A 23,379-nucleotide genomic window follows, 5' to 3' on the forward strand; every position below is an offset into this window, starting at 1 on the left:
AAAATAATCTAGATCCCTTTAAAATGCCTCTAGTTAGTCATGCATGACTCTACAAATATGGCTTCCTTTCTCCAACAGTTTCAAATGATGCCCGCTCATCTAGAGCAGAGGTCAGCAAGTATTTTCTCTGAATTGCCAGAGAGCAAATATTTCAGGCTCTGGGACTGTATGTTGTGTTGCAGATTATTATTGTTGTTGTTGTTGTTGTTGTTGCTGTTGCATAATAACACACACTGGGAATGGGGGGGTCAGACAATGGTATGCTCCAATAATACTCTTTATCCATAAACACTGGGAATAAATCAGATTTGGCTCATAGGCTATAATTTACCAATTTTTGAACTATAGAATAATCCAGACCTGTTTTCCTCTGAACATCATGCTAGTTCGGCTTAGATCAATGCTCTTGGATAAGTCACTTAATCCCTCTGGCCTCAGTTTCCGCATCTGTTAAAAGTGGGTATGATAGTACACTAAATAACACTGTTGATGTGAAAACTACAGTTTTACACATGGCTAACCCCATCAACTGGCTTTACCTGTCAGCCACCTCAGGGACCCACTCTTGTCCTACTCATTAAGATATGTTCAAACTCCTACCATTCTTGTACTACTTACTTAAGTGTGAAAGTTATGAAGGCTTCCTTCATCTCTCTTAGCCAAAAGTAATTTCTTGTTTTCTCAGTGGAAAAAAAGCACTTTGTGCCTCTCTTGAGATACTTAAGGGTCTTCATCTCAGAGCTAGGTGTCTTATTTCTTCTCTTCAGCCACTAGAACCATGTGATGAAATCAACGGGCCTTCTGGATTCCTGGGACCCTCCCTGTTTCACTCTCTGGCCTGAGTCTGCAGAAGTCAGTTCTTAGCACATATCTGAAGAATGAATGTCTCCCATCTTAATCAGTTGAAAAGTTTCATGAAGACTTATTGGTAGACTTACTTTCTTTATCGACTTTTGGGGAAAACATGCAAACATTTTAGAAGTCCAGTTTTAGCTATTGATTAGCCCAATGACTCCTAAATATGTAAAAGAAAGGGAATTGCAGGCCATCTGACATGTGCTAAATATTTTTACATGCCAACTTACATATGTGTGCCAGGATCCCTGAAGGTATACATCATACTTTACCCTCAAGGGAACTGATATTAGAGGAGTTATGTGACTGTCCCAGGCCAGGAGTTTCCTACCTCACTCAGGAGGTAAGGACATTCTTTTCTTTTTGCATTTAACTGAAGAGAATAGGCTGACTAGACAATTTCGAGCGACATAGATGTTCAACCTCCTTGATTCAGTTATTTAGGAACTTGTTTTTTTGTTTCTGGCTGAGATGTGGGTTCTATTTTTGTTTCTGGTCTCAACATTCACTTTAGAATATCACACAAAGTTGCTCATGACTGCTGATAGTTAAAAGCACCTAGATTTCACTTTAAGGGTTATATGCTGAGCCCTCCAAATGTAATTTTAAATACAGGGAAAAGCATTCCGACATGAGTATATTGGAGAAAGAAAAAGTGTACCTTCAGTACATAAATGCTTTAGCAAAACTTCTGGAAATCCTACTACCTTTTCTTGTTTTTCACTGTAATAAATATGCTCCCTCAGGAGTCAGTGTAGGCTCCGGCGAACTGAAATGGCTGCCAGTGTGTGCTGAGGGAAAGCATACACATGAGAAAGGAATTTGTGGCTGATGCTTCTGCCTAGGGAAGTGCTCACAGCCTTGGCTTCACACTAGAGTGAGCAGGGTAAAGTTTGGATATAGGCATTGAATGTGAATGATATGATGACATTTCAGATATAGAAGATCAGGGACAGCATTTTGATATCTTTTGTAGGATTCTCTGAAGCAGGAATGGAATTGCCATTATGGAGGCTGTTTCAGTGGGCTTTGAGGACATTATAGATGTCACTCTTGGTCCTGCATCTATCTTCCAGTAGTCTAGATGTTAAGACAGCTCCATTTGCTTGGCCCTGTGGAATTGGTTCAGGTCTTAGGACAATCCTTGTGTATGCACAAAGTACTGTCTCCTGATTGCTGAATCAGTTGTTTATTCATGGTTCGAGGAAACTGAGCTAGTGCCTAGGCACAGTTCTAAATAAGTGACCTTCCACTACTCCCCAAGACCAATGGGGGCTGTGGGAACCATTATCATTTTATCCTTTTCAACAGAATTCACTCAATAGGCATTTCTAAATTCTTAATGGTAGAACCATGCACAGCACAAGACTAATAGTTATGAAAGGTAAGGAAAAAACTGAAGTCACTATTCACTGTCAGTTTAAAAAAAAAAGAAGAGCAAACAACAAAAAAGACCCAATGCATTAACTCATCTGCAGAAAAGAAAACTTTGTCACTGCTGCAGTGGATGAGGACATTTCTGATTAGTTTCCGTGTTATTTACAAAGGGAAAGAAAAAGGCAAAATACACAAAACAAAAAGCCATCGAGGAGATATGAAAAGAGTAAGTCCAACCCTTTTATCACAGGCAGGCCAGTGGGTCCACACTTCAACACATATACTCTTCTAGCTCCATTTTCTCCTTGGAGTCTGACCCTTGCCCCTGACCACCACCCTCTTCCTTCTGCTCTCATGGCTCCCAGGTTCTTCTCACTGGCCTTCACCACAGTAAGCAGCAGGGACACAACATAGATTCGAGGCCTAGAGGACTTAACTGCTTACATGTCAGGATTTCTCCTTTAGAAGTTATTCCATGATGAATTAGCCTATGATTTCTCCTTCCTGAAATGTGACGTTTCCTGGGCCTAAGAAAGCTATCTACTTACATCCAAGGGTGTCCTCACATGGCCTGGATTTCAACAGCTCTACAAATCAGCCACTTCGTCGCTCTCGAGGGCTATCACTGATAGTACCCAAACACACTCTGACTTGGAGTGATTAATTGCAGAACAAAGGCTGCTTCCGTTGGCAGAGCTCCTTGTCCTGGCCACAGGGGAGTGGAAGTGGCGTGGGGCTAGACCTGCTCTGGAATGCATGATCAGTTAAAGCCAATCACTCTGCACTCGGTAGACATAACACCCCAGCCGACCCAGGGATGCAGGTGCCGAGTGAAAGGCACCAGCACCGCGCTTCCTTTCTCGGGAGAGGCATTGGGAGGTAGCTTGGAAATGAAGGAGGCTGAGTCCTAAGCCTACAGATTATGTGGAGAGGGAGCAGCCAGCCTCTGGAAGACAATCCCCATTCTGATAGTGAAGACAGGCATGTGCTGGCAGATACTGACTACCCCACCTTCCAGTTTTGAAACCTCTACCACCTACTGAGTCTCACCAAAGACTAGAATCGACACAGGCTGTTTGCACAGTGGCTGAAACAATTAAGAGAGAGAGAGGGGGAAAAAAAAGGTGTTGAGGTTGTCTAGAGCAGATGTAGTTGTCTGGCGCCCCTCAAATCATACTACCTGGATAGCCCCCTGTTGTATGCCTGCCCACGGCCGGAGCTGTTAGGAGTCTACACATGAGTGCTTTAGAAACATTCTGGCTGAATGAAGACTTACTTTGGGTTTCCATCAGTCTCTGCCAAGGTAGAGAAACAGAGTGTGGACAGATACTCTCTAAGGTCTTGCTTTGAGCCAAAAGAGTTTGAGGCTTGGAACAGCAATGGATCCCAAGGATTTATTACTTTTTTTTTTTTTACTTCCTTCTTCTTCTTTTTTTTTTTTTTCTATTTGGTTTTAAACAAATTGAAGGCAATGCAGTCAAGAACAGAGTTGGGAATTATTTTACCACAGCAGTTGGTATTTTCTTGCTCTGGTCATGTCTGTTCTCTGTGACATACTTACTAAGATCGTATATATCATTGTGCAAAAATGACCTACATGGGTCACAACAACTAAGATGTCTAATTTACCAACCACATACAGAACTCTTATAATCAGTTGGACATGGCTAAATAAAACACAGTAATAGCATTGATTGAGAACCTGCTGTATATAAGGAAATAGGAGGTGCTACAGACAATAAAAATCGACTTTGCACTTGAGTTCTTGGGGATACAACTAGTTTAAGAAATAGAATGCTTAGTACCAAATTAATGAAAAAAAAATACCATTAGTTGCTCCAATTGATGGCACAGTGAAATCCCCAGAGTTTTGCAGAAAAGCCAGCTCCACAGGTATTGGAGAAAATTTCACGAAAGGAACAGTCTGACATCACTGCATCGAATTCTTCAAGCACAGTTTCATATCTTATATATCATTCATATCTTATATAACACACATAATGGGTATTTTGAAAGCATGTGTTTAAGTCACTGTCATAAAAGATATTTTTAAAAGTATGTGTTTATGAACAGCAAACCTATACAAGAATATGAAAACATGAGGAAGTGGGGTGGATTAAGAAAAAGAAAAGATAGTATTTAATCAGGCTGATCCCAGGGTCATACTACATACTTGTTCTAAAGCAAGGGTTGAGTCTCCCCAGACCACACACCTTTGCAACATGACCACTTCACGTGTCCTCACTCCCTTTTTTTTTTTTTAATTCGGCACATGCACATTTTATTTTTCTTAGACGGACGTGTAAGCTGGTTCCACTTTTTAGCTACAGTGAATAGTGCAACAATAAACATGAGCATTCAAGTTTCCCTGTGGTGTGTCGACACAGAATCCTTCAGGTATGCGTATCCAGGAGTGGGACAGCTGGGTCATACTGTTGGTCCACTCTCAGCTTTTCAGGTCATCTCCATACTGATTCCGTAATGCCACCGGTTCGCTGGGGAGGACAGGGAGGGAACACGCAGGCCAACATAAGACAACCCGGTTGCTCTGGGCTGCTTTTGGACACAGAAGCCCCTCCGGGGCACAAGACTATGAGCGCATTCCACACAGTCAGCCGGGGCTCCGACACCACAGCCCTCACTCGCTTCTTTAAGTAACAGACTTCATCTGTTCTGTCAACATGCAGTTTTTTGCTGCAAATTTCAGGAAATCAGAGTTTGAAGAGACCTTCAAGATGACCCAAGTCTAGTCATTTCCAAACTTGGCAAAAATAACAATCACTGGAGAGGTGCACCCAAATGTTAGGGTCTCATATTTAAGGCAAACAGAGGAAAGGCATTTATCAAACTTTAGACAAGCACAGAAGATATTCTGGAGGCTATTCCCAAGACCACAGACTCCAGGCACCCATCCCACTGGATCCTGACTCAGTAAATGGGCTCACATTTCCACAATGATCCTTGGTGATTCCAAGGATCTTCCTAATTGAAGCTACTGACCTAGAGTGCTATTGAACTCCAACGTTCCCCACCTACCCACCCACCCACCCACCCACCCTGGCTTCGGTTTCCCCTTCAAGTCTCCTGAAGGCAGTCTTTTTGATAGATTAATGATGTTACCAAAGCTCTCCCTTTCCACATTTTCCTGAGGTCATTTTTTTTCCCTCCACAATCACAGGGAATCTTCACTACCCATTTAATAATATTTGACTGTACTTATGAGGCTCTTTTCATGCAGATAAATATATATATATTGGGGTCTTTGCCAGAAAATTTGCCACCAAAGGCACAACAAACAGGATTACATCTTTGAGGTCAGGGGGAGAAGATAAACGGCTAAAATATTAAGGCAATGCAGGTTAAATGCTGAAGGAATGTGTGACGGCTATTCTTGGTTGTCAGCTTGACTGGAATGAACTAAAACCCAAGCTATGTACACACCTGTGGGGGATTTTTTTCTTTTTTGAGTGAATCTTCTGAGTTGGGAAGACCCACCCTATGTCTAGATCTTTTAGGTAGGAAGAACTGGGCCATACCATCTGGTGGCAGCCTATATAAAAGACATGGAAGAAAAAAAGCTCTTGTTCCTTGCCTGCTTGCCCTCATTGTCCAGAAAGTTCAGCCCTTCACTGCCATTAGAGCCTACGTCTTCCAGATTCCAGCATATTTTGAAGGCCAGATGAAATACCCAGCCTCATGGACTAAACAACTACTGGATATTTGGACTTTCCATCAGTAGGCAGACATTGTTGAAATAGTTGTTCCATAATTAGTAAGCCACTCTAATAAATTTGATATGTATGTATGTATTTATATATTTTTTCAGTTCTGGTTTTCTAGAGAACCCTGACTAATACAGATGTTAAGAAAAACATGCAGTTACAGACCAGAGGGAAAAAGAATTACTTACAAAATTACTTCCCAACCACATACAGAAAATTACTTACAAAAATTAGTTACAATCCTTTTTGTAATTAGATAGTAAAATTAGTTACTTACAATTCTACTTAGTTAAGGAAATTACAGAAGAGTTCTAGAAGAGCTGGTTTTGAAGGATGACTAAGATTTGGTCAGTATGAAATAGCTGAGAACAGGCATAGCAACAAGATGAAAAACCACAGGTGTGAGAAACAGTAGAGGTCACTACAGTAGGTGCAAAGTGAGGAGGCTATCAAGCAAAGGGCCTGTAAAATGGGTAGAGAGCAGGTTCTAGGCTTTTATTCCTCATTCTTCTGGTTTTTAGAGAAACTGTGATGCTGGCAATTCATTTACTCCCCTGTGCTTATTTGAAAATAGAAACAAACATTCCTTTGAAGGGTTTCAAGGACCCACAAAGTCAGTGGACCAGCCATGGCTAGGTTCCCCCTGTATTTCATCAGCAGTCGGAAACAGATTTATATTGAAAGTTAACTGACTGCAATGCTGAGAGATATCAAGGAGAAGAGAGAAATCCTGTGGCAGGAGAACAAGTTTCTGATGTGGGCCAGAGCTTCTGAAGCTATGAAGGGAAGACCAGTAACCACACAGGAGGCAAAAGTGGAAAGGATCAGAAAGAGATGGGGAAACCGTCTTGGAGTACTGACAGTGAACTGGCTTCCCAGCTTGTTTTGGGGTACCAAGACAAGAATATTGTTGTGACTGAAAATTGGGCAAGCTCGTTGAGAAGGCGTGATTTCTGATTGGGACATACTGATTTGCAGAGAAAGGCTGGACCTCCTCTTGATTATGCATTAGGAGATTCAGGCCTAAACCTTAGAAAATATGTCCATTCTAGGTAGGCCAAGGCAGAAGTGATGGGTGATAATGTGAATAGCCAGGCCCAGCACAAAGAGGAGGAGCACAGAGTCCTGAAACTTGGGAAGGCTTCAGGCTTAAGGAAGGGAGAGAAAAAGAGACCCATCATAGTGTGAGAACAGAGAGGTTTATGTTATTATTATTATTATTTTTTTATTTTTTTATTTTTTTATTTTTTTTTTTTTTGGTGATAGAGGAAGTGCTATCGTCAAAAAGCAGGGATGATAGAGTTAACCATTGATTCCACAAGAGGGAAATGTGGCCAAGTCTGCCAATGGTCTTATCATACAATTTCCCTGGCACTTTTAGAAACAGAACTCATGGGACTTTACCTAGGCGCATGGCTCCCAGCCGAGCCTGCACTTCTTGGTCTCTTTTGTATTTGCCTATGTGACTCAGTTCAACCCAATGGGCTAAGAGTAAAACAGATCTATGGATCTTCTAGCTCATGCTACTAAAAAGAGAAGGCACATCCTCCCCTACCTACTTACAGGAACTTGGTAGCAGCAAAGGCAGACACGGCATGAGCCACCTTTGCTTTTGTGGATAAGGACCGCCCCTTAAGGATGACAGTTACAAAAGGAAGAAAACCAGGTCCTCAATAGTGAAACTCCTTACATTCAGGTTGCTAGGCAAGTGGAAAATTATTTTTCTTCTTTAAGTAACAGTTATTTTGGTCTTTGTTATGAGAATGAAAAGTTTATTCTTACTGAGGTTTAAAAAGTAATATTGGTAAAGAAATGAGTAAGACACCCTCAAGTTAGAAAGGAAAGGAGAAGAAATGGATTGGCAGTGTCCAGGTGAAAAAAGGCTAGCAGATGCTCTTAAACAAACAAACAAACAAACAAACAAAAACAAAAACAAACAACAGTGATAGGAGCTGGAGAGATGGCTCAGCAGTTAAGAGCACACTGCTCTTCTAGAGGTCGTGAGTTCATATCTCACCTCTGACCTTATCTCCAGCTCCAAGGGATCCACTGCTCTCTTCTGGCTCCATGGACACTGAGCACACATGCACACTCACACATGCACATACAAGTGCATGCACACTTATAACCCCCACCTTTCAGATGTGAGCCTCAGCCGTTCTAACCTGTGTGACATATTTGTAACTGTGCACAAGTAGATTTGAATTTATTACAGATGGGACAGGAAGATCTTCTTTTCTTTGTCTATTTATGAGCCTATGTTTAGAGTAGGTCCACAAGGGTACTTACTGGGGGAAAGTCAAAGCTTTGCCAAGTAACTAGTGGTTGATTATTTGTATTTTAAGGAATTCCTTCAAATACTCAAGCACTTCAGTGGCCAGGCATATACAGCCCCACATAATAGAAGACCAGAGAAAAAGAAGTTGACTTCTTACAATTAGCTTGAATGATTATGACTATGTCAGTAAAAAAGCAGAATTAAATAAATAACAATTTTGGTTAACTGAGCTTTTGCCAGGGAAAACGTTGTCATGTAAAAATATGTTGCACTGTGTTGCACTACAGTCTCTGGGTCTTAAGAAGGTGGAGGAGTGATCTTGTTAAGTCTTACAGCAACACGACCAACAGGGAGCTCTGGGACCAGCCTTCGGGGTCACCTAAACCAGCCTGGATCTATCTGTTGTCAAGGCTGTGGCAGTTGCATAACGAACCATAATAGCTTCAAGGGATACAATCAAAACAAAACCTTGTTGCTTGTCAGCCAGAACTAAGAAAACAGGGTAACTCTCTATTCTCCCATGGTATAAACTATAGCTATGCATGTAATGAAATTTCTTAGTTGCATTGCCAATGAAATTAGAAAACTTCTTGTTCACTCCTCACTGGTTTTTTTTTTGTTGTTGTTGTTATTGTTGTTGTTTGTTTGTTTTTGTTTTGTAATGGCATTTTTAAAGCTTGCCTTGGCTCAGGGTGAAGCATTTGTAGGGACTTTATTCCTGGGGTCCTGGCTCCCCTGGGTCATCTTCACCTTCTGCCAAGTCATAATTCACTGTGTGGTTTGTGTGCATGTGTGAGCATAAGTGGGGCAGGCCTGAAGATACCCTAACTGGTGAAATGTTTTAGAAGCAAGGATCCACCAGAAAATTAAACAAAATTAAACAATCAAAAGAAATGCAGAAAATGAGTGGAGAACAGGTTATAGAGGCAGTAGTAAAAATTCTAGGTTGCCTTTCTTGCAGTTGTTATGCATGTGATATTGGATATATTTGGATTTATAGGTGGAAAAGAGCATTACCAAAAAGCCATGAATTGTTTGAATGTTAAGAGTTTTAGATGCAAAAGTGTATGAGAAGGTAAAACCAATGCAACTGACACTGAGTATGAAATACAGTCCTGGTGAACTATAACATTCCATCAAACATGAGGAGGCAGGGGCATTATCGCAGAAAACTTCTGTGTCTACATTCTTGATTTAAAAGAAAAAAATGAGGCCTTCAAGATGAACATTAGAATTTTGTCAACAGCAACAAAACTGGAAGTGATTTTGTAGACATTTGGCAAAGGCTAGAGGGCAATTACCCAAAATCTTGTTCCAGATCATGTATCAGATCTTGGTTTGGAACAATTTCCAATATCATCCTTAGTAACCTCAACCAACAGTGAGGACTGTCATCTCAAAATTGCACTGGTCTTAGAATACCAGAAAAGTCATTTTCCGGAATCATAATTATTTCAAGCTAGATGAGATCACAGTTACCCCTTAGCTCCTCCCTCATCCCAATACTCACACTTTATTGGTTCCCTATGCAGTGAGCATCCAGCCTAATGCTGCACAGCAACCTATTGTTGACAGAGCCAAGGGGAAGGAGACTTTGAGATCCAACCTTCGTGTAGAGGTCCTTTCACACTACTGCACACTTGTCTGTGCTCTGAAGGGATAGGAGAAGGAACCAGTAGGCTTCACTGGGGAAATGAGTGTCACCACTGGGGACCACAAAACCACAGAGAAGGGACCTTTCGGATATGTGCTCTTTTGACTAATACTGGCTTAAGGATCAAAGAAAATTTAAATCCATTAATACACTACCATGTAGTAAATTGTGTTTCTAATGACACAGCTAATATGAGGATAAACCATGTCCCTGGGAACTGCTCTCTCTTAGCCACAGGGCTTACTGGTTTAATGGCATAACAACACTGAACATTTTAACACAACATTTAGAGAGTGATCTAGCTTTACGAGGGAGAGTTGCTGGTTTGCTATGGAAGCACATAGGCCTCAGTGTTATCCTAGTCTAATGCATATTCATGAAAACTGCACTAAGCAGGAAAATAAGTAAATATTCTGTTACCTAAAATTAACCTCAAGTGCCTTAAAGTCGTCTAATGCTTTCATTTCATTTGGAAGTAGGGTTTAAACAAACAACATTTACCTTTGGGTCTTTCTCTTTGTAAATACTATTACTGATTAATCTTTTCCCATAACTTCTTGAGTTTCAGTTGGCTTTCAGACACATTTAAAAATCAAGTGATCTCAATTTCTTGTGATGAGATCCCAAACCACAATTCCCTCCCACCCTTCCCCACCCCCCAAATAGTTTTATGATATCAAACTTTCATTTGGCTATGGTTTTTGTTTTTTAGAATGCCTTTGAAGAACTCTTGTGAATGATGTTATATTGCCACATGGTTATATAGTGTTACAGACATTTAATGTGTTTCTGGAAAAACTGTAATAAAAAAATATCATTAAATAAGTGTCAAGACAAAGCAAACATATTATTTCTAATTTCATTATAAAAAGTCAACTTAAGTTAATTTGCTTATATTACAGTAATGAATATGCTATCTAAGAGCCTAAAAGCTAAACTCCTTATCATAAAGAAGAAAAAATAAAAAAAAAACCTGCACGAAGATCCTGATAATCAATTTAATTGATTAAATTAAATTGGACATGCTAAGATGTCTTCAATGGTTTTCTAAGCATGTTGCTTCCAAAACTCTTTCTGAAACCATCCTTAAAGTCCAGAGATGTTTTAGACTGACATTTTCCTGGTAATCCATCTTTTCAGAGCATGGCTGCAATGAAGAGACCCTGGAAACTGCTAAGTGATCAATGAAGACTCTTGGGAAGTCATGACCCCGGGGAGGTGCTGGTTTAGAGAGTGTGAAACAAGCAATTTCCCTTCTGTACCCAGGAAGCAATGCTGTGAGTGCCCATGCTGGAAATCAGAGGAAAAGTCACTCTGAAAGATGACTGGGCACCGCCACGGCAGACCCGTAGATGGTGTGGTCTAACTTCTGTGAGTGTGGGGGCAGGGTACACTTTAGTTCGGAACATAGTTCAAGATTTTTACGGATTTTTTGAAACGAAAAAGCAATTAATTACCCTCTCTGGGTTTTTTTTGTTGTTGTTTGTTTGTTGGTTGGTTGGTTGGTTGGTTGGTTTCGGACCATTTTTAGGGCTTTAGAGACAAAGTCATTAAGAACTACCCTCAAAATCTGAGTAGAAAATTCCCAAGCAAAGGCTGTATGTTCAGAACTCCCCGCAGGGTGCCCAGCAGCCTGGTGAGGGTGTAGAGATGGAGTGGCCTGGCAATGAACCAGAACCATTAGGTCAAGAAAAGGAACTTCGCTCTTCTAGTCTCAAAAAGACTTTTATTCTATGGAAGTTAATTTAAACTACATTACCCAGGGTGAGAGTGCAGGTTTGGGGTACGTTTTTCAGGATTTTTTTTTTCTTCTTCTTCCCAACAAGCTACTTTCTCAACAATGTCTCCTAAATGTTCATACTCGTTGTAAGCCTTCTTTGCATACTCTATGCATACAGGGCACGAGGATCCAGTTGGAGTAGCTTCACTATACAGGGCAACACTTGAAACGGCTGTGTCTTAGTGTTGTAACCACCCAGAGTCCTCTCTGCTCACCATGAAAGACAGCCATGGTTACCTCGCTGTCCTAGAGGTCTGTCTCTGCTTCACTCCATCTGCATCGCGAGTTCTCCGCTTTCAAACATTTAAAATGTGTTTCTTTCTTTTTCAGATGGACTCACAGTACTAACAGTACTCACAGTACTAACACAGGCTGCCCTCAAAACTCACAACCCTGTTGCCTTGGCCTCCTGTGGACTTGGATTACAGATATGGGCCTCCGCATCTTGCTAGAATGCGCTCGGTTTTAATTCTCTTGTTCCTGAGGAGGTAACTCTGGGAAGATGTCCATCCTTCTTGTTATGAGGTCTCATGCTGCACCTCAGGCTTGCCTAGAGCTCACTTTGTGTCCTAGGCTGTCCATTTCTTCTCTAGTCTCCCACTATAGTGCTGGAACTATAGTGGGGTTATTCATACCTGGCCCTAGACAAAAATAGAAAATTTGACTTCCTTTAGGAAAAAAAAAATAGGAGTGGAGATTCTTTTTTTTTTTTTAATCCTCCAGAAAATATTTAGAGATTTAATACTACTGAGCCAAAAACATCTCTAAATTTTCATCTTAAAAAGAGCAGTGTAAGGCATAACATACGTTAGTGCGCACTGTCTTCATATATAAATATTCTTGAATGTGCAGTGTTTGTAAATTAGAGAACAAATATACTAACTGTGGAGTTTCCTGTCTCAATGTTTACTGCGGTATAGAAGCTATAACTCAACAGTCTTTCTCACTTTGACTTTGTAGGACCTTCCGTTTCTTTCTCTATCATCTGGAATAACAACAGTCTCTTACCTGTTCCTCAGGAGTTAGAGAGAAGACCAGTTTGAAGTTGCAGTCCTTGACACCTTTTTCGGAACCAAGGCATCCTTAATACCACAGTCAAACAGAAATGTTTTCTTTCTGATAAACAGGGCTAAAGTCTCTCTCTCATACACACACACACACACACACACACACACACACACACACACACACACGGTGCCTATGTTCAGAGCTGACTCTTTTTTTTTTTTTTTCTTTTACCCCCAACTAATAAAATCAAGAGGCTGCTGGGCGGCTGAGCGGCACAGTTTGATGTCCTCAGCAGGATACAGGGAGTCAGGAGTGACGCTGTAAATCCAGTGTGGGGCTTCAACGCTGTGTGAAGTGTGGCCCGAGCTGGGGAGATTTCCCTTTGATGCAAATGCAGTATATTAATGGGGAAAGCATTCACTTTTATTTGTCTGTACCGTCTGCCACAGAAAGGCCGCCTCATTTAGCTTGGGCCAATCGTGAAAATACACAAGAGAAGCAATCTGTTGCAAATTAGCACAACTCGCCTTTCATTTACTAGCTAGTAATTGGAAGGGGTTAAGAGAAGGGAGCTTATCAGATCATGTGAGTGTGTCTTGCCCATGGGCAGCAAGTTTTCTCCGAATTTCTCTGGAAACTCTGAGGCAAGAATACTTCCTAGATGGTGGCTTGATGCAAAAGAAAATACCGACACGTGTGAAAGAGGCACACTTTGTAGCATGCTTGCAAAGATGGACCACTCTTCCTCCAACAACCTTACCTCTCTTTAGATATGTTCTTACTCTCCCGCTTCCAAATGGTCTTGAAGTCGCTGCAGAACTCAAACCACACCATAAACACATAGCTGGGGGTGATCTCCTTCTCTCCAGTCTTTGGCTTCATTCCAAAATATCCCACTGTTGTTTCGAAACTGCAAGGGGGTGGGGAGGATGGAGGGGATAAGTAACTGTTGACACCAAAACCCGTTAGGGTGATGAGAAGGGACACTGGGCAGCTTCCCAGATGCCTGTTCCCTAACATAGGAGTCACAGCTCACAGTTATTGGGGGGGGGGGGTGTCCCCAAACCTTGGGAAGCCTAAACTGATTTGCCAATAGATTCATCGTGATTGGGAAAGCTACTGGGTCCATCTTATCTATGTGAACAGAAGAACAGCACAATTCCAGGGCTTACATAACTTAAGCCTAAGTTTGTTCTGCATCTGAAGTTCAAGTAAAATTTTCTGATCTTTACTCTGTATTTAATGATTACATGTCAGACTATGACATATTGACTATCCAAATAGTAGCAGTCAGTTAGATGGCCAATTGAAAACTTGGGAAATAAGGATGCTTTCTGTCCTGTCTGGCATGCTCTGGCTCTTGCCTCCACCACTTGGCATCTCATTCTCATTGTCTCAAGGGTGAAATAAGAAATCTAGACTGTGTGGCCTTTATAAGAGCTACGTTTCTAAATGTGACCATGATTCAAGAATATAAACCACCAGCATACAAAAAGTGACATCACTGTGAGCCTAGCAAGGTTTGGATGGAAAACAATCTCCAATCAGGCTAGAAAAGAGCTCAGGTGTTTCTAAGGCAGACTCTCAGATAATGCCATGACCTGCGCCATGAAGGCACGCTGCACACTAGCCCGCCTGGGCCTCCCAAGCAGCCCTTCATGGAGGCAGTAGCTTGGCAGCGATTTATAGCTCTGAAGTCAGTCTCCCCCGCCCCACTGTCACCCACCCCAAGCTTCACAGGCTCATTTGCCAAAAAGCAAGAACTCTTAAACAGCCCTCTTTCAAGGGTGTTGGAAACTAATCAAAGCAGGAATGGCCAGCCAGGTTTATTACTCAATGCTCTATCATCTGCTCAGGCATGGTGTTTTCTTTTTTTTTTTTTTTTGGTGGCCATCCTGAATACTAAGTTTCTAATGGGACTCTATTCAGTGGCGACTGTAAAACCACGAAGTCCTGTGACTATTATGAAACGTACTTTCATCTCTTTCTCAGTTATTGGGCAATATGTATCTCATAAGATTTTATCACATTTCGCAGATGAACTGTTAATTGATTCCATGGCTACGATTAGGTGAGATCCAAGCTGGAGCTGCTGCTCTCGGGTCCCATAAATTCTGTGTGCTTCTGTAAATAACAAATCTGTTTTTAATGCAAATTAAAACTACTGGCCAGGGAATTTGGCCCCTAGTTATTAAAAGACTAGAAGTGTGTAAGTGGGGAAAGGCAATGATGGCAGTAATCTCTGAAGGACATGCTGACAATTCCAAATATTTTGCACATATTTTGAAGAAAAACCCAGCAATCGAGGAAGGTAGCAAAGTCCACTCTCTCTCTGCAGGTATAACACCTATGTCTACAGCTGTCAAAATACTGATCAAATCAAACGAGTGTTTTCCATCATATACTCTTACTTCACTCAACATGGAATTTACGTTGAATGTAATATGAGGGCATGCAGATAATTACGCAACCAATAGAGTCAGAGTGTCGATTTCTTACTGCGTTTGGAACTAGAGAGGCTGGGCAGGTTAACACTTCCAATATTCTCATTCTACTGATGAGACAACGGAGGCCTGGGAAGACTCAATGGCCTCATCCACTGTTGGAGCTGGGTCTCCGTTCAGGTTTCCCACTCCTTGTGAGATGTGTACCCTCTTCTCTCCTTTGGTTGTTCGTGGGCACCGACCCAGGTGACTACCAAACAGAATAGTCACTTCCTCCCGTTTCTCCTTTAGCCTCAGGTGTCACACAGGAGAATGGGTCACCCAGGAGAGCAAACCACCATTTTTCTTCTTCTTTTCTTACACTCCCTTTCTATACAGACACACGTTTATTTATGTGTCCATGGACACAGGAGAGAAATTATTTTACTTTGTACTTAGAGGATTCATTATCTTCCCATTCATAGTAGGATGTGGTAATGAGCATATATGACTAATTTCCATGATCCCTCCATCACCCCAACACCTCTGCATTATCCGTAGTCCATATTTGGACACACTAGGCAAATTGGTGCGGAGTCAGAGGTGACAGTGCTGTTGACGTTTATCACAAATATGGCAGTAGCCTGGGGCTTTCTCTTTCCCAAATTCTGTCCTCATAGCCTCTGGCCCTGCTGTGTGTGGGTTGGGGGGGGGGCGGGACTGGAGGCCCTGCTTACCTCTGTTGGAGGGGTTGAAAATTAAAAGACACCCTGGATTTCAGCACATTTTCCCTAAGTGTCTTCGGGACCCAGGCAGCGAGCAGCTCTGTTCAGAAGAACCGGGTAGAGTCCAGGGGTATGCTTTGATGATGCTGACAGGCACAGCCACTCTGAAGAGGCACCCATTTGACCCCAGGGTTTCCCTTCTATTTAAGAAAAACCTCCCTCGGTGCTACACTATGAACCCACCATTGTCTGATAGTGTCCAGACTACTGCCCTCCCTAGCCAAAATGTTCGTCACAAAAATTCAGTTTGGGGTTCACGGAACACTGCACCAAAACTTGAAATTTGGACAAAAAAAAAAATCACTTATATTTCACTGTCAGAGGTAATTTTCTCCCACAATGTGCAGACAAGGGGTGCCGTGCTTTTTCAAAGGTTCAGTTCTCAACACATAACTCCCAAATAGCATTCAACTTTTAAAAAGATTAATTCCTAATGGTATGTTTTGTTGTTTCATATCAGCTTATTCCATCTCACTTTAAACTAGTCCCTGACTCTGCTCCATCACATTTCTTCATCTGATCTGCATCCTTTTAATTTGGCCAAACATTTTATTTTTAGCTCGGAGCTAAGCAAACTGCTGTATACTTAGTGTGGAGATGCCAGAGCAGGACACATCCCCTTCACTGTTTTCTCATGCGTGCCTTCGGAAACTGCTTAGGAAAAGCAAATATCCCTTAGCCTCAGAGTAAATTGTTTCTCTTGAGAATAAAACATAAGAATTTACTAAGTCTCACACGAATATTGCAACACTGACCACAAACTCCTTAAAGAGTGCAAGCAAACAACCGCGGTTTCTACATTAAAGATGAGATCTAACATATTTCAAGTATGACATGAAAGCTAGACTACCTTCACCACAAAGCCACAGAAAATGCTGACAACTAAAAGTTATGACTCTCTTTAGCATGCCTAATGCACAGCAGCAGTCTGGGCCTCGCTAAAGGCGGGCCCCTTGCCCTTCAGCAGAAGTCTTGAAAAGGGATTAGAAACTTGACATGCACACCCCGGAAGCTGAGCTGCTGCTTGGCCTGATACCAGCCTGCCCCTGTTGATAGTCTCTTCTCTGAGGGCTGAATGTCTCTGACACTGATTTTACACACCAGGGAAAGAGAGAGTTATATAGGGTAAGTCCAACAGAGGGGAGCCAGAGTCTAAGAGCACAACCGTGTAATTGTCTTAGTTTTCAGCAATTATCGTGATAGGAGGATGCTCATGATTCAAGAATATGTCTACACTTAGAAAACTACAAGACTGGCCTTCATCTTGCTTTCATCGGCATCTTAATTTTGTTGGCAGATTACAGCAGGAAATAGGACTAAATGTTGGCACCTGTCTGTGGGTCTTTAGACGTCTCCAGAATTGTGGCTAGACTGAAGGAAAGGGGCTCGTTCCTAGCTCATGTGTTCTTACTTACATTTATAACTACGGAATTCTTCCCATCTCTTTTGTTAAGCTTATTTTTTTCCTTAGATGCCATTTCCTACCCCTATGCCCTCATTTCATTATCTGAAACTTTTGGAATATTTAACCTCAAATGTATCTCAGTCTTCTTTCCTGAATGAGAATGCCTCATTATACTCCCTTCTAGAAGGAAGACACAACCAAGGGATTAGCGTGGGGAATAAATGAAGAGAACCTTCCCCTCCCACCCCCCGGCCCAGGGAGCAGAACAGATGGATTTTGGGCTCTGCCAGGTGAGGTGATGGCTACACTCTGGTATCTACTGAGAGAAGCAGAGTCAGGAAGGGAGGTTAGGCTCAAAGGAAGGACTATAAGGTCTCTTTTGACTTCTGGAGAAGTGCCTGTATGCAGAAGGCAACTGTTCTCTCCCTGTGTCACTTGTCTATAAAACCCTCTAGTATTTGAGCAAAGAAACTGAAGTAACTCTCCTAAACTACTTGCAGAACTGGTATAACCTAGTTTTGATGCTGAAACAAGGTCAGTTCTCTTCCTAACTTCCATGAGCTGGTTCAGAAGCAGCAGCTGGAAGGAGAGGCAAGTGGCTGGAACAGGATCATGGCATATACGATGGCGGGGTGAGGGGTCACGTCTAGCTCACTTTCCAGAGATGTCTCAACAGACAGGACCAATGGGCTGGCTGTTCAAAGACAGTGCCAGTGAGATTAGTCATAAAAGGTCAGATGCCATAAAACTCCACAAGGAGGTAGGAAGTACAGCAATGGCTGCCCAGGCCTTGTGGAGGAAGGGATAAGATGAGGAGTTAGTGATTTACAGTTTCAGAGTTCATATGGAGTTCTAGAGACTGATGGTTGCATAGTGATGGGAAATATTCTTTATGATAATAAAAATCGAGGTTGTCTAGTCTAAGAAAGAACATTGCAAACCATAGCTACTCACCTTTTCTGTGCATTCTCCAAGTGACTTTCTTCCATTTTATGTTCTTTTTTGGCTGTGAAGGAGAAATCATTATGATTGAATTATTTTCTTACATAATATTCCTTGTGTAATCATATAGCTTCCACCACAACCTTTCTTTATTATAGGAATTCAAGGCTGTGTTCATATCACATGCCTGGAGATTGCAGTCATTCTATGACACTGCCTTTTTGAACATGGCTATAGCTAACCGTAGGCATATAATTCTGTTTTGTCTGGGATACCCTTGAGAGTGAAAGAGAATGATAATAATTATACCAGGAAAAACAGAAATTGGAAAAGTTCTGATAGATGTGGTTGCTCGAGCTATAGCTGGCCTTTTTATGAACCCTCTGTGGCCATTGTGTTTTCTCTCCCCCCAAACATAATAGAGCAGTGTCTGCAGCAGCCCTGCTGGCATTCAAAATCAAGCATAAAAATCCTTGCACTGAACAGCCTCCCTCCCATTTATTAGGTCACTGTCAGTCTGGGGAAATGGATGATTTTTCCAGATTAACATTTTGTAAACATACTTGGAAAGAAAGCACATAAGATCACTATGGAAACTAAAGACACAGAGAGTCACTTCTGAATCTACAGATGAAGATGAAGATTGAAGCCTGTGCTCTGGGATTATTTAATAAGGAGGTATTATTTTGAGCATTTTACAAAATATTCTAATTTGAGATGATATCATTATGTATGAAAATAACATTCATAATTTTAAAATACCCAGGAAAAAAAAGTAAGCCACAGTATAATCTATGAGAGACCTACAATGCTTTAAATGAATGATCAAAAAGCCAAGCATAACTACCTCCACTGAGATACTCCATTAAGGGTATTAAAGGATTTACAATATTTGCATTGTATAAAACCTGGGTCTGCTACTAACTACCTGTGTGTATGAATATGAACAAGTTACTCATGACCAGATGCTTAATAACTGTCCTCCAAAAATAGCTACAGTAATTACTGTCAAGGTTCATGTGATAATGCAGGTACAGGGCTTAGTACACAACACACGCTCCCTCCACGACCTGACAGCCATTATTAGCACCTTATCCTCATCTTCTTCATCACTCATTTTGAAATGTGTGTTCAAGTTTCCTCCCTGTTACCATACTTGACATGTTTTCTAAAGTGTTCATACTATCCTAGGAGGCCCTGGCTTCTTGGGGACGCTCTTCTTTCTTTTCCGTGTTCGTTTCTGTGTGGTCAGATGAGGTTTGAGTATACTGCATGGATGCATTTGCTCTTGCTCTTTCTCCTTGCTGGGGTACCCTGCCAGACTCAATGCAGCCGTCTCCCTCACTGCGCTCAGGTCTCAGCTCATCTGCCACTGTCTCTTGACTGGTCCCACTAAAAGAGAAGAACATCCAGTGTCACCTCTAACCAAGTCCTCCTCATAATCTCTGCCTTCTCACTTCACTCCGCCACCCACTGCCTCTTTCCGCCCGCCACACTAGACTATTCTTCTACTCATCTGCCTAATACCACAGCATAGTGGATATTGTACAAGAATAGTGGCATTTCAGTTTCGTTGCTGTCTGCTGTGGATCTAAATGTGCAATTGTATTTGTGTGTGTGTGTGTGTGTGTGTGTGACAAAGTGCTTAAAAAGAGAAATATTGGCTTTCTTAAGCAACAAAACAGATCTGGCATATCTGTGGGGCAGTTTCCTGATGAATGATTTTGATGTGAAAGAGCCCAAACTCCCTGTAGGTGGTATAACCCCTGGGAAAGTACTTTGCTGTTATTTCAATTATGACCAAACATCTTTAGCAGTAGATTATGAAACCACTTTTTTTGCTTATCCACAAGAAGCAAGTCATCTGTTGCCTGAGAGTGTAAAAGTTCAATCACATCTTTGGACTCTGATTCTAATTCTTTTTCTGTCTCCAGTACATTTCTAGTTATTGCCTCCGGAGACTGGGACCTTTCAAAGTCAAGGGGTAAGAATCAACTTCCTTCAAACTTCTGTTAGTGTTGATATTCTGAGCTCCTCCCATGAATCACAAATATTTTTTAACAGATCTAGAATGGTGAGTCTTTTCTAGAGTGCTTTTCAATATTCCTCACCTCTATTCACCTCTAATCATCATGTGTGGCAGTTATAGCATTACAAAACGGATTTATTAAACAAGACTAAAAAGTTAAATATACTCCTTACGCACAGGCTGCAGAATAGCTGCTACATCTGTAGGCAAAAACCAACCTTACTCTCACTGTCCGTATCAAGTAGGATTCCTGGCTCACCAGATGTCTTGTCAGTGAGCAGTGGCTTTTGAGAAGAAAATTTCCCTGCTTCCTTCTGAGCAATCTCAACAGTGGACTTAGACTATCCAGTAAACCATATTGTAAACAGATGTGCTGTCAGTTAAGCTTTCTTGTTCCATTTATGGAGCACAAACAGAATAGAGTTCATATCCTTAAGGGTCTTAGAATGTTCATAACAGAAGAATAGCAAAATGCCAGCAGCTGCATTAGTCCCTGGTGAGTGAGCCTGACTTCTGCTCTGTGGCTGTGTAAGATCTGCAGGACGCCATTTTCCGACAGGAAGCCTATTCATCTTCATTGGCTCGTGCTGTTACACGCAGCCCCTCTCTTCAATGACTCTAAGCTAGAACTGGTGGCGAATATGCTGCATCTTTGATAACATTATTCTCTAGTTTAGTTTCTATGTTTTTTTGTCATAAAGATGGATCTTCTCTGAAACTTTTCTTCTGTAGCCATATCACCTCCTTCAGCATTCAAAGAGCGGGTGATGTGGCTCATTTGAGCTTCTGTCTAGATCACTAATATTTGCATGTTCACTGGAGTAGCACTTTCAATTTCCTCCGGAGTGATTCCTTTGCATTCGCTGATTGGCTAACTATGTGGTGAAAGAGACCTAGCTTTCTGCTGGTCTTGTGCTTTGGCATGCCTCCCTCATTAGACTGCACCATTCCTACGTTTAGATTTGAAGTGAGGGACTCTTCCTTTTCTTTGATTACCCAGAATGTGTTCTTAACTGGCCTGATTGCATCTGGAGGAACCAAGTAAGCCTGAAGAGACAGAAATGAGGAGATGGCCAGTTGGTGGGGCAGACAGAGATACATATTTACAGGGTAGATTTTCAGGCTTATATAGGCAGAGTTTATGGGAATCGAAACAATTGCATTGGTAATACCAGAGATCACTGATGGAGCTGGAAAGATGGCCCAGCAGTTTAGAGCACTTCCTACTCTTGCAAAGAATCTGAGTTCAGATCCCAGCACACAAGTCCAGTGGCTCACAACTGCATGTAACTCCAACCCTAGGGGATACAACCCTGGCCTCCGTGGGTACACACACACACACACACACACACACATACACACACACACACACACATACAAGATCACTGGTCACAAATAACCATAGCTGCTGAAAAAATACAAAATATTGCAAAAGATTACCTAACAGTTGAAAAATTACAAAATATTGCAAAAATTATCAAAATGTGACAAAGATGGAGAAGTGCTTAGGTGTTGTTGGGAGAAGAACAGTTGGTGTTACATAAGGCAGAGTTATCCCAGACATTCCATTTGTTTAGATGCAGTATCTGACAAGCTCAGCAAGGCCAGGTACAGTGAAATGAGCTCTCTCTGTCCTGTCCCACACTTCCTTAACTTGGGGATGGTTATTACAATACTTCAAAAAAAAACCATTTTTCTTTTAGGATATACTATCCACAACAGCCTTAGTAGAAGAGAATTTGGATTGTGATTATTTAAGATCAATGTTCTTGTTTTATGGGAAATGCCAAAATTTTTAATGACGGAGTCCAGATCTTTCCCGTCATGTTTATGCTCTGACATCACATTTTGCTCTTATTTAATTTTTAAGAAAAAAAAAAGAGAGTTACTATTTTACAAATATCTGGGAGTCAAGAGGGTAGGAGTGAGGCAAGATGTGCTTATGATTACTCTAAATTTTTTTCCACTTAGTGACAATTGAGCTCTGTGATATTTAGCTTGATTAACTGGATCAGGTCTCTTGCACCACACAAAAGATAATCACACAGAAGTCTGCTTTTTAAGTATAAATGTCTTAGAACAAACATTTCTTCTCTAACTTCTAGAGTTGCAATGTTAAAGGAAAACTTTGCTGCCATTTTTTCTTAATGTTCTCTCTTTTCTTCTCCTCCCTCTTTCCCTTCTCCCCTCTCTCTCTTACCACATCCCCTCACACACATAATTACACACACACACACACACACACACACACACACAGTACAGGATGAAGCACCTTTGCCTTGCACAGTAAGCCTTTATGACTAGGTTCTTTTCACACTCAACTCTTGCCCAATGCACCTGTCACATTGGACTTCAACATTATCTGGGTTGTCTCTCATGTTTTTATTTAGGGGTGAGGCAAGTGGCTTCTTCTTATTTTGAATGCCTCTTTATCCTTTCTCTTTCCCGCCCACTCTCCATTGCAAAAGTAGTTTTTTCCCCTTCAGAGATCAAGCTTAGAATCACCCTTCTTGAATCACCCTCTTTGCCTCCTCCCATGGTGCAGAATTGGTCTTTTTGTGATCTCCAATAGAACCCTGTCCATGGCCTGGTGCACAGTGCACTTCTGAGATCACCAGTTGGCCTTCAGCCTTTCCCACTTCATTTTTCTTCTTGAGAGTGGCAACCAAGGCTGTTTTCACTTATGGGAAAGATGGATAAACAGACAGAATTAGCCACATGAACAGAATAGAATCTCTAGGGACCATATCTTCCTGAGTATACCAGGGACTATTTCTTGACAGTGCAATTCAAATTTTCTTTTTCCCTCTTTCTTTTTTCTTTTCTTTGTTTTTTTTCCTCTCTCTCTTTCTCTCTTTTTCTTTTGAGACAGGATCTCTCTCTAACAGTCCTGAAACTTGCTATGTAGACCATCCAAGGTTGGCCACAAACTCAGAGATCCATGTGCCTCTGCCTCTGGAATGCTAGGATTAAAGGCATGGGCCACCAAGTCTGGCTCAAATTTCTTGTTTGTTTGTCTACAACAAAACAATAGGAGTAAAGTAGTATTCAAATGCTAGAGTGTACTCTCTGTACTCCAATATGTGTTGCTTTCATTGGGACTATTTTCACAAGTACAAGT

General features: G+C 41.5%; 1 protein-coding gene across 4 annotated transcripts in view; it reads right to left on the reverse strand.

Moving 5' to 3' along the window:
- The window catches only part of Fmn1 (formin 1), a 343,149-nt gene that overhangs the window by 12,534 nt on the left and 307,236 nt on the right, over positions 1-23,379 (reverse strand). For all 4 annotated transcript variants that reach the window (XM_055599030.1, XM_055599026.1, XM_055599041.1 and 1 more), the window contains 2 exons: positions 18,242-18,293; positions 13,435-13,584 (listed from right to left, as the gene is read on the reverse strand). In XM_055599030.1, the coding sequence (XP_055455005.1) occupies positions 13,435-13,584; positions 18,242-18,293 (202 nt within the window). The remainder of the gene's footprint in view (positions 1-13,434; positions 13,585-18,241; positions 18,294-23,379) is intronic.

The sequence above is a fragment of the Psammomys obesus genome, unplaced genomic scaffold, assembly GCF_907164565.1.
Source record: "Psammomys obesus unplaced genomic scaffold, mPsaObe1.curated_primary_1811, whole genome shotgun sequence".
Classification (NCBI taxonomy): domain Eukaryota; kingdom Metazoa; phylum Chordata; class Mammalia; order Rodentia; family Muridae; genus Psammomys; species Psammomys obesus.